This window comes from Diceros bicornis, chromosome 22, assembly GCF_020826845.1.
Source record: "Diceros bicornis minor isolate mBicDic1 chromosome 22, mDicBic1.mat.cur, whole genome shotgun sequence".
NCBI classification, from domain to species: Eukaryota; Metazoa; Chordata; class Mammalia; order Perissodactyla; family Rhinocerotidae; genus Diceros; species Diceros bicornis.
This window is the reverse complement of record NC_080761.1, coordinates 58,737,402-58,751,207: the sequence shown is the minus strand read 5'-3', so window position 1 is coordinate 58,751,207 and position 13,806 is coordinate 58,737,402. Positions and strand designations below refer to the sequence as shown.

At 59.1% G+C, this 13,806-nt stretch overlaps 1 protein-coding gene across 6 annotated transcripts in view; it reads left to right on the top strand.

The window, feature by feature from the left end:
* WNK2 (WNK lysine deficient protein kinase 2) overlaps positions 1 to 13,806 on the top strand; it is a 119,312-nt gene that overhangs the window by 24,624 nt on the left and 80,882 nt on the right. For all 6 annotated transcript variants that reach the window (XM_058566084.1, XM_058566082.1, XM_058566081.1 and 3 more), the window contains exons 3-6: positions 7,403 to 7,575; positions 7,806 to 8,026; positions 11,010 to 11,167; positions 12,928 to 13,016. In XM_058566084.1, coding sequence (XP_058422067.1) covers positions 7,403 to 7,575; positions 7,806 to 8,026; positions 11,010 to 11,167; positions 12,928 to 13,016 — 641 coding nt within the window. The remainder of the gene's footprint in view (positions 1 to 7,402; positions 7,576 to 7,805; positions 8,027 to 11,009; positions 11,168 to 12,927; positions 13,017 to 13,806) is intronic.

Below are 13,806 nucleotides of genomic sequence, written 5' to 3'. Positions count from 1 at the left end.
CGCCCCTCACCCTGGTTTGGCACCCGGCCCAGAGGAATGCTGTGGATATTCGGGCCTGGGAGTGGGTCCACTCAGCAGACATTGGCCTGAGGCCATCGGTGGCCAAAGCGCCTACAGCCTGGCTTCTGAGGCCATTTTAGGTCTGTTGATAGGATTGCTCAGGCCGCCCAGTGCCTCTGGATAGGAGAGACATGAGGTCTGGGCCACTTCTTTCTGAGGGTGGGGATTAAAGGACTTGGCAGGATGGGGTCTTCTGCAGCAGGAGGCATCAGGATCCCTCTCCTCTCCGCTCCTGAGCACCCGGAGCTGGGGTCTGGACGTTCCCCAGGGTTGGAGGTGCGGGGGCAAGGGGTCTGCTTTCTAGGGGAGGGTCCACAGCATTCAGCAGATTGTTACAAGGACCCTGCACCCCACTGCTATCTGAGGTGCCCCAGCCCAGGGGGCAGGGCAGCTGCTTGTGGGGTGGGGGGGCTCCTGACTGGCCCCACCCCAATGGGGCTGACCCATCAACATCCCAGCCCTGGGGTGGGGCAGTGTTGGCTGTCCTGTCCCGCCCACCCTACAGCGTGTCCTTGGTTGAGATGTGCTTGCCTGCTGACCCATGTCCGTGGTGCGTCCACAACTATCTTTAGGTGTCTTCATGGGGCAGTGGCCTGGGGTGGGGCTGGCCCTTTCTAGAAACCAGACATGTGGTGTGGTCAGGTGCATCAGGGTGGCCGCCCGGCCTCTGCCCGCTGGGGCTTGGGGTCACCTTGGGTGAGTGCTGACAGTCTAGTTGGCTGGGAGGCCAGGTGTCCTCTGGGAGCCCAAGGAGGCGGAGCAGGGGTTTCTCTTCCTGGCTCCTGTGCTCACCGGGCTCCCGCTGGCATTTCATACCGTGGTGACCTGCCCTCCGGCCTGGGTCCCAGGGTTAGGGCAGACCTCTCCATAAGGAAAGCAAAACCCTGCTCGGTCCCACCACCTCGTGGCCCCCCGGCCGGCTCTCCCTCATCCCCCTGCATCCAGGAGAGAATGGACCCGCGTTTGTCCACCCCCAGGAGACCTCTGTCCTTTCCCGTTGTGGAGGGAACAAGGCCACAACTGTGGAGTCGAGACCTTGTGGCCAGGCCTGAAGGGGCTGGCTGGACAGCGGAGGGCTGGGCCCCCAGGGCTTGTCAGGGAGGACTGCTCGGGGAGGCCTGAGAGGGGCTGTGTCAGGAGGAAGCCTGTCTTGGCCATGGCGGTCTGTCACTGCCCGAGACAGTCTCTGGGGCTGGTTCAGGTCTGTCCGTGCCCCACACGAGGCCTGAGGTCCCAGGAGAGGTTTGTGGGGTGGAGGGCGGGGCCTGGGTGTGGGCACCGCGGGAGGGCTCCAGCCTGCCCAGCACGTTCCTGCCCCCTGGCACCTGCGCCCCAATGGACACTGGTGGCTGAGCAGGCGCTGCCTCCCGACCCGCTGGTTTCCCACCGTGGCCCTGTCTGTGCCCTGAGATGAGGGTGGTGGGTGGGCCTGGGGTGGGGTCCTGCAGCCCACCCACGACCCAGAGCCTGAGTAGGGGATGGGCAGAGGGCCAGTCTCCAAACTGACCCGCCACCCTCAGGCCAGGGAGGGGGCTCCCTGACGGGTGGCTCTCACAGCAGGTCTGGCCCTACTGAGGGTGGAAAGTGACTCTAAACTCCAGTGAGGGTTCGGGGATGGGGCCATCACCGAGGGGGTGACAGACCTGCTGTGTGTCCACAGAACTGAAGAAGGCCCTGATGGGACTGCAGCGGGCCCTGAAGGATTGCTCACTCGGGGCTGGGGACACCTTTGGAAGGAGTCTGGAGAGCCCTGACCCATCTGTGGCTGAGACGAGCTGGAGTGAGGAGAGCTGGCTGGGCCCCAGTGCAGTGACAACGAGGGTCTCCATGGACGGTGCGCAAGAGCCTGGGAGGGGCGCCCCCGGCTCTGTGGGACATGCGTGTCACGTGTGTGGTCTATTTGCTCCATCAGCCGTGCCCTGTATTTTGTGATGGTGACTCCACCCAGAAGAAGGACGTTTGGCCCTCAGAGCCGAAAGACCATGGGAAATAAAAAACCCTAAATTCCACTCTGCATCATTTTACGGCAGAAAAATGTGGTTGGCGATCAATAAGAGACTTTCAGGAAAACCGTATCACTTTAGGTCCGTGTAGTGGAGGTGTGAGTCCGGACTAGAGTTAGAGACGTTTATTTATGTTTTTATAAAATGGCCGTGGAGACTGTAAGATCCCATGGGAACCCTTCCAAGGAACATTAAAAAAAGGTCAATATTTACAGAATGCTCTAGATGACGCCCTGCACAACGACTGAAGTTTATGGGACGTGGTTGAGCCCCAGCTCCCTGTGGTGAGGGCTCCCGGTTTACATGGTCCTGTAGGAGGCAGACGAGCAGGGCTGGCCACTGGTGGCTCTGCCTTTGTTGGGAGGGCAGGGGCCCAGGTCATCTTTAAAAGAGCAAATTCCCCTTAAAGACACTGGTTGTGAGCCACTCGTGGGCCTCCACGTCCCCCTTTAAAGAAGGTAGTATTATCTTCAGAAGCGGTGGGGGGGGCGATGGGGGGGACTGGATAGAGACTGTTTCTCCCCCAGGGCACGACAAGCCTGCTGGCCAGGACAAAGAAGCCATGGGTGTGGTGGCCCCACCCTTGCTGTCCACTGAGGTTTTCCTCTGAGCCCCTGCCCCGAGGATCTGTTTTCTGCGACTCTGCAGATCCTTCCTGCTGGGGCTGTGCCTCCTCGGACACGGGGGCCTTATCTTACAAGGTTGGGGTGGGAGGGCTTTCATTGTGATAACACTGCCTCTCTCTTAAACGTGGTTAGAAAAAGCCGACAGCGCTCTCCTTGATTTCACGTATTTTATAGCTTAAGATGAGTGGGATGAAGAAGTGAGTTTATTTTAAAACCGCGGTAAATGTTGGAGAGGTGAGGGCGTCCCTCCGTCAGGTCTGTCCTGTGCTGCCACTGTGGGAGCCCGGTCCCGAGAGGGGTCAGGACAGCCCCACCCAGCGCCTGCCATCCCTGCGGCCACCAGTCCCTGTGCTGAGTAAACTGCACTCTCCCAGCACCCCCACCCTGCTGGTGCCCTGGATGGGGGGCTGCCCTTCTCCCCTGTCTGGCACTGCCCACCTGTCCCTTCTCCCTGTCTTGTGGCGCGTGTGATTGTGTGTTTATCTGTCCCCCCATGAGGTTGCCCACAGCCCTTTCCTGCACGCCCAGGGCCCCAGTGACTGTCGGGGGACCAAGCGAGGCACGTGGACACCGCCAGGAGCAGGGGTCAGGGGACAGCAGTGCCCACTCCACTCTGTGCACTCAGCACCCCAGAGACGTCCCAGCCCGGACCCTCCACCTTCTCCCTGCTTCAAGGTGAGAGGGTGGGCAAGGAACACGCCGCCCTGCAGCCCAGGGTGAGCCTGGGTCGCATCCCCCAGACTTGGGAAGGCCTTTCTCCCCAGGGACGTCCGGGGGCCCAGGGTGGAGAGACGCTGGCCGGGGCTGGTGGCCCCTTCCCCAGGCCCACCCTGCCCCTGGAGCCCCCGTCCCGGGCTGATTCGCCGTACATGGGGCAGTTCTCCGCAAAGACCTTGAGGCTTTCTTTTGTTCTAGACCAGATGGGGCAAGAGAGGTTGTCGCCACAGGACTCTGGTTCTGCCGATTCTGGGCACTCTCCTTCCGGCTGCTCATGTCCCCTCTCTGTTCTGTGTGTGTGGATTGCGCCTTCATCTGCTGGACTCGGGGTCGCCAGGCAGTTCTGTCCTCGCAGGGTTGGTCGGGCTTGGCCTGGCTGGAAGGAGATGGCTGCAGAATCCCCCAAGAGCAGGGAGGGTGGCCCTCTGGGTCTGACAACTTCAGCCCTTGCCTATGGGGCTGTTCGGGGCAGAGGTCGTCACCCCGGGTGGTGTAGGAGAGGCCCATCGGACCCGGGGCCTTGTTGCCCCGCCTGGAGGGTGCTGTCTGTGGCTGGCTGGGCCTTTCCCCGGAGCCAGCATTGCCCCGGAATTCTGCTCTTATCCTCTATAATCCGATCAACTCTCACCGTCTTTGGGGGAACAGGAGCCACTGTTTATGTGGCACCAGGGACCGGTGGGGAGGGAGGCCGGTCAGAGTGACTTCCCTGCCCTGTGGTGGGTAGACCATTCCTTGTTGATGCTGTGTGAGCAGCGGAGCCCACCCCTCTCACCAAACCTCGAGAACAACCTGACTCCGGCGGGGTTGGGGGTCTCGCAGGATGGGGCTTTCTTCCTGCCCTGGTCCTGACCTCGAGCCGTCCCAGCACGTCGGTCGAGGAGTTCATCCCACAAACGGTAACGACGTGCCAGTCGCTGGGGTGGTTCTGCCTCCATGGGGTCGCTGATCTAATGGGGCTGATCAGCCATCAACAAACAGGACTCAGGCCAGCTCTGCGAGCGGATGCCAGGCAGCACACTGAGGACATGCTAGCTGACCTTTCAAATTATCAAGCAGTGTGTCACCTCATTAAAAATAGCCTGGTGGCTTAGGACATAAATAAGGTCTGTCCCCTCCCATCTCTACCCCGGCCCGCCAAGAGGTGCCATTGGAAGATTCGCCCTGAGCTAACATCTGTGCCAATCCTCCTCAATGTTTTAGTGTTTGGGCCGCCAGCACAGCGTGGCTGCTAACAGTGTGGTGTAGGTCCGCTCCTGGGGAACTGACCCTGGGCCGCTGAAGCAGAGCGCACTGAGCTTAACGACTAGGCTGTGGGGCCGGCTGTCTTTGAGTCTTTGATTCATCACCTTTTGCTGGTATCTGAAGCGAAGACTGTGGTGTGTGCTCCTCTGCCTCAGTTTTGTTAGTTATGTCGTTTATAACATGAATCTTTTGCTCTGAAACGACTATGAAATCTTTCACTTTTGTTGTTGATGCTGAAATATTGGCAAAAACAATTTATACTGTAAATGATTCTGTGAGTTTTCTCTAGAATCAGCGAACAGATCATTGGAAAGAGATTGTTACTGAAATGTCATTGCCCAAAGTGGGCTTCCCGGGCGGAGAGCCCTGCTGCTGGGCGCCGCCACTCCTCTCCAGCCTCTGGTGTTCTGGGCCACGTTTGCGGGCTGCCGGGGTGGGCTCTGCCGTGTCCCCTCTGCTGCATTGTGCTGAGTTTTGCAGAAACTCTTCTTTCAGTAACTGTTTCGCTGGTGGTGGGAAGTGACCTTGGGTTCTCTTGCGTCTGAGAGTAAGTCCTGGCCACGCGGTTTGCTGTCCGTTTGGCTGGGTATAGAATTCCAGGTCAGAGTCGGCGCTTTGAGGACGCCGCCCATCGGCGGTGCCTAGGGCTGCCCGTGAGACTGGGTGCCCATCTGGGCAGGGGGACTGGCCCTCGGTCCTCGGGAGTCTGATTTCGCTGGAACGGGTCTGGACGTGGGTCATTTTCCGTTTACTCTGACTTGGCGGCCCACACGCATTTATTCTCAGTGATCCTCTCAGCTCGGGAGGTGCTGTTCCGCTGTCGCCTTCTCCCTCCTGACGTCTGTCCTCTCCTGGTACCTGCTGTTGGGACTTCCAGCTGGTTCTTTCATGTCTCTTGATATTTCTCTTCTGTTTCTCTCACTTGGTTTTCGGATGTCTTCATGTTATTTCTTACATTTGAAACATTGAGCTGCACTTTACATGTAATGAAACACGCATCTTAGGTGTACAAGCCAATGAACTTTGACAGATGCTCGCCGGTGTGACCGCATCCTCTGTTGATGTAGAAGGTTCCTGTTGGCGCCCGGTTCTCAGCTCCGGCATCTCCCCCATCCTGGAGGCGAGCAGTGTTCTAGTTTCAACCCCACGTGTTCGTTCTGCCTTTTCTGGGGTTTGGGGCTATTCTGAGTGGACGCGTTTCCCTTTGTCTTAGGTGGGTACCCAGCGGGGAGGGGCTGGGCCTGGAGCAGGTGTGAACCTCGGAGCCTTGGACCACCTGCTCCGCTAGCCACGCCTGGAAGGCTGGCTGCTCCACTGCCCAGCGGTTGGGACGATCCTTTTATGTCGGCCCAGCTGGTGGGTGGGGAGTGGGGTCTCGTGGTTGTAACTGGCATTTTCCTGGTGCCTCAGGATGCCCAGCACCTTTTCATGTGCTTATTGGCCATTTCTGCATCTTTTGTGATGTGTCCATTCATGTCTATTTTTATTATCATGTTGTAGGAGTTCTATCTGTATTCTGGATCTGAGTCCCGAGTCATATACATTTATTGAGAATAGTTTCTCACAGTCAGTGGCTTGACTTTTATTTTCTTAAATAAATCATGATTTTTGATGAGCAGAACATGTGTCCATGTTTTATCTAGAATAAACATTGACTTTTTTGTACTTAGTGTTTCATTGAATCACAGAATATCTTATTTTTAAAACATCGAGCTTCAATTTGCAAGAGCTCTTTCTCGATTGTTCCTTCTTACATGGAAGCTCACTCTTATTTATGTGTGTCAGCCTCTTGGATCCTTATGAGGACGTGAACTAGATTTTTTTGAAGTTGCCTTTGTCCCTGAATTGCTTGTTTTTCTGGGATCAGCCGTGCCGGTGGTTTCTCCTGGTATCTCTTTGCCCATTGGTAATCTTGCCGTGTGGTCCCGCTGGTACATGAAGAGGCCGCAAGGTTTGTGGGGGTGGGGCCGGCGGGAGGGAGAATGCCCAATGGGAAGAGCCCATTTGGGATAGAATTCCTTAACCAGATGACCTCCTCGACGTCCCGGGCCCCTCTCTCTGGATTGGTTGGCTTCTGGCTGGGTATCTTTTGAGGTCTCTTGGAAGGACCCCAGGGGTCTTGGCCTGCATTTCCTCTCGGCTCTGATTTCTCCCTCCATCTCCAGATTCGCCCGCTTCTGTCTTCCTGGCTCCTCAGGACTCGCCGCCCCGTGTTCAGATGTGTTGGTTTCCTTCTGGGAGTCAGTCCTCCTGTGGGAGGGTGCAGGCCCAGCCTCTGTGGGCCCCTTGGGTCAGGACGGAGGTGACACTGGGGGCGCGCACTCAGGTGGGAGGAGGAGGCCGTGCTGGGGTCTGCAGAGGTCAGGGTCGACCGTGAGATGACATTGGAGACACAGCATGTTGGGGTTTGCTCTGAGGGCTCTGTGGTGAGTCCATTGGAGGGTCTTAGGGAGGGAAGGGCCAGGACGCAGGCTGCAGGGGTGACGAGGCCACAGGCTGGATGTCATGGATGCTGGAGGACCAGGAGTGACCGCTCTGCTCTCTCTGGGTGAAGGGGGTGAGGACTCGGCAGGGCTTGGCCTGGGGCAGACTTTCTGTGACCCCGGACGTCTGGTCCTCTCCCTCCGCTGTGCTCCATACGGAAGGAGCTGAGAGAGTGGCCTGGCAGATTCCGGTCCAGGATCGCCTCCTCTCCGTGGATGCACCGTGGGCGGGCAGTGCAGGGTGTCTGTCTCAGCCTGTGTTTCTCTATAGGACCGGAAACTCACCAAGCTGGAGAGGCAGCGGTTCAAGGAGGAGGCTGAGATGCTGAAGGGCCTGCAGCACCCCAACATCGTGCGCTTCTATGACTTCTGGGAGTCCAGCGCCAGGGGGAAGCGGTGCATTGTGCTGGTGACCGAGCTGATGACCTCGGGGACCCTGAAGACGTGAGCGTGCTCCCCACCCGGCTGGCCGGGGCCTCAGAGTGGGCTTGGCCCAGGGCACAGGTGCTGTGATGGCTGGGGCTCCGGGCACCGTGTCTGCCTGGGGCGGTCCTGGTTGTGTGCGGCCAGCACCCCTCTCTCAGAAGAGTCCCTGTTTTGTGATAAATACACGGCTCCCAGCAACCGGCAGCCCCTCCCCCACGAGCCACCGCTGAGCCTTGCCCCCCCCGCAGGTACCTGAAGAGGTTCAAGGTGATGAAGCCCAAGGTCTTGCGCAGCTGGTGCCGGCAGATCCTCAAGGGGCTGCTGTTCCTGCACACGAGGACGCCCCCCATCATCCACCGGGACCTCAAGTGCGACAACATCTTCATCACTGGGCCCACAGGCTCTGTGAAGATCGGCGACTTGGGCCTGGCCACCCTCAAGAGAGCGTCCTTTGCGAAGAGTGTGATCGGTAAGCTGGTCTCTCCATGTCCCTGGCCCCCTTGGCCAGCCTGCGGCCCTGAAGGGCCTGCATGTGCATCCCCGGCTGTGCAGCTCAGGTGTGAGGCTGTGGGTGCTGTGGGCACTTGGGAGCGGGAAGGAGGCCTGGACGGCAGAGGGGTGCAAGGACTGTGGCCGGTGAGGCTGGAGCTGGCATCACTGGGCGGGGAGGTGGGCACCCAGGCCGTGAGGCCCACGGAAGGAGCCCTGGGGTGTTTGGGGCATGGAGTGAGTGTGTGGGGTGTGGGGCTGAGGGATTCGGTGTGGATGCCCATTTGCTGGCCGTTTCTGCCTCTGCCTTTCCATCCTCTTCTGAAAAGCCCCCCGTGGCCTTTCTGGGTGGGGCTCCGGCCCATAGCTGCCATGCGGAGATGGGAGTCTGGTGCCTGTGTGCTGGCCCCGGGCAGGGTCCTGGCACACAGTGGGCGTGACGTGTCCCCCAGGCCTGGGCGGGGCCCCTCCTGGGCTTTGCAAAGAGAGTGCTCGAGGGGCTGCCGGGCAACTGTTCAGGGGGTTCCAGACGTGTGGAAAGTGCTGCGGGGCCAGGTGGCTCCAGGTTGTGGCCCCAGAAACTCGGAATGGATAGGACCTGGTGGGACAGGATCAGGAGAGGCTCCCCAGCGAGATGAGGCCCTGATGCCCAGCGTGAGGGCTGGTTCTCACGCGAGCAGGCTGACGTGAGGTTGATCTTAGGGCTTCAGGTTCACGGCTTTTCTGCACGTTGGGAGATAGAACTTGGCCTGTTTGTGGGAAATGAAACCGCTGGGAATCTGGAAGCTTCTCTGGCAGGGGCAGTGGGTTTGGAATGTGATGGCTGGGCAGGGTGGCCGCCGGGGGTGCCCTTGGGCATGGGGCCTCTGGTAGCCCTGGGGACCCGAGGGATGGGGGCGGGGGCTGATCTAGGCCTCAGTTTCCCTGTCTGTGAAATGGGAGGAGCAGGCGAATGCCTGGCTGCGGGGGCCAAGGAGGTGCCCTGCCTGCCCGGAGGGCACTGGACACGCGTGTGTATGTGCGTGAGCACATGTGTTCTTTTTAACGTTCGGATTTAAGTGGCTACAGTGTGAGGAAAGAGAAAAAGGTTGTGTCCCTGGCCCGAGCACATGTGCAGAGCTGGGCACCCCGCACGCCCACTGCCCACCCCACAGCAGGCCGTCTGGGGCCTTGGGGTGTTTCTTCCAGAGCAGTGTTCCTGGTTCCCAAAGGTCTCAGATGAGAGCGAACCGGGCAAGTGGGGGTCCCCCTGGGTGAGTGGGCATCCCCTTGGGCCAGCTCAGCTCCCAGCTTCCCGCTAGCAGCCCTGGGGCTCCCTTCTCCCTCTTCCCTGTGGATGGACACGCCAGGTGCAAAAACTTTTCAGCACAATTATGTTAAAAAACCCAAGAAGATGAAAAATTCCCGGTGCAAGGTCCCTGGGACTCCTGTTCTCTCTCCACTCAGCTCCCATTATTTCTGATGGAATCTTCCAGAATTCTTTATGCATATACGTAAATCTAAACATAGATTCTTGGTCTCCCCAGATGTTAACTTTTTTTGTTAAACGTATGATACATGTTAAATTGAAATTATGGGTAAGCGAGAAGAAATCACAATCCCCAGTAACCTCCCTGCATTGCAGAGATGCCTGTGAACACGTGATGGTCCCCACCTACTTTCTAACACAACAGTTTGTGCTGTTTTGCATCTGCTTTTTAGAAAACTGAAACATTTTGAAAATCTTCCAAAGTCAATAAAGATGGAGAAGTTGGAGCAGCCTTGTCGAGGTCAGCGGCCTCTTTTCTTTGCATTCAGCTCAACAGACACTCAGTTGGACACATTTTTTTTGTGTGTGTGTGAGGAAGATCAGCCCTGAGCTAACATCCGTGCTAATCCTCCTCTTTTTGCTGAGGAAGACCAGCTCTGAGCTAACATCCATGCCAATCCTCCTCTTTTTGCTGAGGAAGGCCGGCTCTGAGCTAACATCTATTGCCAATCCTCCTCCTTTTTTTCCCCCAAAGCCCCAGTAGATAGTTGTATGTCATAGTTGCTGTATGTGGGACACGGCCTCAGCATGGCCAGAGAAGCGGTGCGTCGGTGCGCGCCCGGGATCCGAACCCGGGCTGCCAGTATCGGAGCGCGCGCACTTAACCGCTAAGCCACGTGGCCGGCCCAGTTGGACCCGTTTTAATGAAAAGATTTTGTGATTTTTAAAGCATAAGTTTGTTAAAGAAAAATTTAAAAACCCAGACCAGTGTAACTAAAGGAAAAGTCGGCCGTGACCCCTCCAAACGAGTCCTTTGGTCTGTGCTTGTGGTCTTATGTGAGGGTCAGCGTGTATGTACAATCGTGTATTTTATGTTTCTCAGCCTACGGTTAAGTCTTCCATGTCCTTAAAAATGCAGAATAAGCGTTATTTTAAACCTTTTGTGCTTAGAATGCATGAGCAGTTCCCACCATGACCCCTGGCAGGTAGCTGCTGGGTGAATGGCACCTGCCCAGCTGTCTCTGGTGGCTGTCTCATCGTCTGTGCTGCCTCAAGCTCGGCTGCATGGTGCCTCTCTGGGGACACTGGGCCTTTCTGGGCTTTTGCAAGTGGAGTGGCTCTGTGGTGACTGCGAGTTTTTGTCTGCTCTGGGCTATCCAGACCTGTGGCCAGGAGGGGTGTGCTCAGGGGTCTGCCTCCTGGATTTTGCACACAGACCCTCTCCCCCGGGAAGGAATGGTCTCCCAGCTGTGGGCGGGTGATGGCGCTGCGAGCTGATCCAAAGCAGACTCAGGAGGGTCAGGGAGAGTTTTGGGAAACTTATGTCCACAGAGCACTCCTGTTTGAATCCCAGATTCTGGGTCCAGTGGTGCAGAGCGTGGGGGCCGGGCTGGCCCTGGCACGTGGATAGGGAGGAGGCGTGGGGCTCTGAGAGGCCGAGGGGGCTCCCAGGCCCAGTGACCGCTGATGCTGAGTCTGTCGCTCCTGGGCACAGGTACCCCTGAGTTCATGGCCCCCGAGATGTACGAGGAGCACTACGACGAGTCTGTGGACGTGTACGCCTTCGGGATGTGCATGCTGGAGATGGCCACCTCGGAGTACCCCTACTCGGAGTGCCAGAACGCCGCCCAGATCTACCGCAAGGTCACCTGTGTGAGTCCACCTGTCGCTGCGACGGGCCGTGTCCCGGCTGGGCTCTGTGTCCTGTGAGATCCTCACAGCGGCTGTGTGGGGAAGGGAACGAAGCCACTTTACGGGTGGGGAAACTGAGGCTGAGGCGGCGGGGTCGCTCAGGTCTCCACGCTCGAGGTGGAAACCCCATGGCAGTAAGAGTCACGTGGGTGCTGGGACGCTGCCAGAGGCTGTCATAGTCCCCACAGCGCTGCGAGGCTGAGGCACCGGCGAGGCCGCCCCGGGCCGATGGCTTTCCCGTCTTACGTGTATCCCCAGGCAGTCGTTGGCTTTAATCAGACAGCTTCAGCTGTGCAAGCAGATGGTCCTGCCCTCCCTCTGAGCGTCCCGCGGGGTGGGGACAAGGAGGGAGCATCCGGGGCGGGGCAGCTAGGCCTGGACCTTCTGGGCCCTGGTCCCTCACTGCCGGTCTGCACCCACCAGCACCAGGCCCCACGGCCCCCGAGTCTTGGCCACCTCACCCAGCCCCCAGCGCACCCTCCTCACTCCTGCAGACACACGAGGAGCTGTGGCTCTTGGCACCTGGGCACCTGCCCCCGCCAGCCCTCCTCGCAGGCCACAGCTCGTTTCTCCTCTGGTTCTTAGTTCTAAGTTACTGGTCGCTTGTTTGCTCTGAGCCCCCCGTGTGCTGCTGAGGCTGTGAGGCGGGAAGGCAGAGTCCTTGGCTGGTGGCACTTGTGGGTGTGCGTCAGAGACCCACAGATAAGTGCAGCTTGCGGGGGTGCTGGCAGGAGAGGGTGGTCCCATGGCCTGTGGGCAGTGGTCCTGCGAGGGGACGGGGGGACCCGAGGGAGGTCAGGGCCTCATTGCCAGGCCTGGGAGGGTGCTGGTGCCCGTGTGCGGAGAAGCAGCCTGCCGACCTGTGGTTTGCACACGTGGATGGGTTGGCGGTCCATCTGCTGGGCTCGGGGAGACAGGGACTGAGCACCCCCCATGGGAAAACGCAGGCTTCACATTCTCTGCATTAAAAAACACAGGCCAGGACGGGGCCCCTGGAAACACAGTTTTGTTGAGGGAAGAAGAACGAGGTGGTTGAGGCCTCAGTGTGTTTAAAAACCAGGGGTCCCTCCCCCGACGCCCCTACCTCCAGCAGACGGCAAACAGACCCCGCGGTCAGGTCCTGCCTCCAGGGCAATCCCCTCTGCCTGCGTCTGTGCTCTGGGCTGGCTGGGCTGTGGCCATCCCCAGGTTGGCACCCGCTGGGTCTGTGGTTGGCATGGACGCTCGGTCACCCTCTGCCCCGACTGCCTGAAAGTCACCTGGCCTGGCTGCTGGCCACAGAATGAGCCACCAGGCCTTGGAAGTCAGCCCTGCCTGTGGCCACAGTGGGGCCTGAATCTCTGGTGGCCCTCGGCCAGCAGCAGTGACCACAGAGCGTGCCCTCAGCACCCTTGAGCAGGGGTGTGGTGGCATGGGGCAGCTCCGTGGGGCTGGTTCCTCGTCCAGTGGGGACCTTCTGGCTGGCGGGTGTGTGTCCTCGGGCAGGTCCATCCCACCCCGCCTCGCCCTCTCCACGCAGCGTCTAGCTGGTTGGGAGGAGCGAGCATCCCCGAGTCTCTCTTCCCCAGACCTCACTACTCCCAAAAGCCCTTCCAGAGTGGGGACTTGGAATGAGACGAACCCCAGAATGAGCCTCCTGTCCTTCTCGCCTTCTCTTCTGCTGAGCTAGTGTGAGGGGAGCGGCCGGTTCAGGGTCAGATGACTGGCTCCTGTCATTTCAGGGCATCAAGCCGGCCAGCTTTGAGAAGGTGCATGATCCCGAAATCAAGGAGATCATTGGGGAGTGCATCTGCAAAAACAAGGAGGAGAGGTGAGTCCTGCGCCACGTTGGGCCTCGGTGCTGCGCCGGTCACAGTGCTCCCGCTGGTCCACAGAGCCGGCTTGCCCAGAGAAGAGCTTTAGGAGACAGACAGGCCGTTTCAGGCCCTGGCGTCCCGGGTGCCAGCGAGCCTATCAGGCAGTTGTGGGGTGGCCCTGGCCCGACCTCTGCCGCCTGGAACATGCTCCCTTGCTTTGGGGACCATCCTGGAGCCCCTTTCTCTCTCCTTTACTGGCTGCTTCTCGCCCACCCAGCCTGGAGCGTGGGTCTCGCTCTGCCCTTGATCTTTTTTCTGTGCATTGTCCCCCGTGGGCCCATCCATTCCCCCGGCCTGGAGGACAACCCTGTGCCCGCCTCTCAATGCGTCTCATCCTGCCCTCTTCTCAACTCCAGGCTGCGTGTTCCGTGCACCTGTGTCTGAGCCACCTCAAGTCTCATGTTCAAGATGAGCCCTCAAGATGCCCCCAAACCAGCCCCACCTCAGATCAGGGCCCCTCCTTCCTCAGCTGGTCAGCCAGGAAGACTGGCGTGCATCCTGAGCCTTTCTCCCCCTCGCCTCCTCGCTCCATCCCTCTTTTCTCCTCCTCTCTTCCCTTCCCCCATGATCCTCCCCATTCCTCTTCCTCCCTGCCCTCACCTCTTCCTTGCCCCCTTGGGTGCCCTCCTCACCCCTGCACACCCAGCACATGTCCTCCGTCCCCTGTCACCGTCCCCAGCATTGACCACTGTCTTTTCCATGGCCATGATCTCTCACACAGCGTCCCTGTCCTGGTCCCTGGGC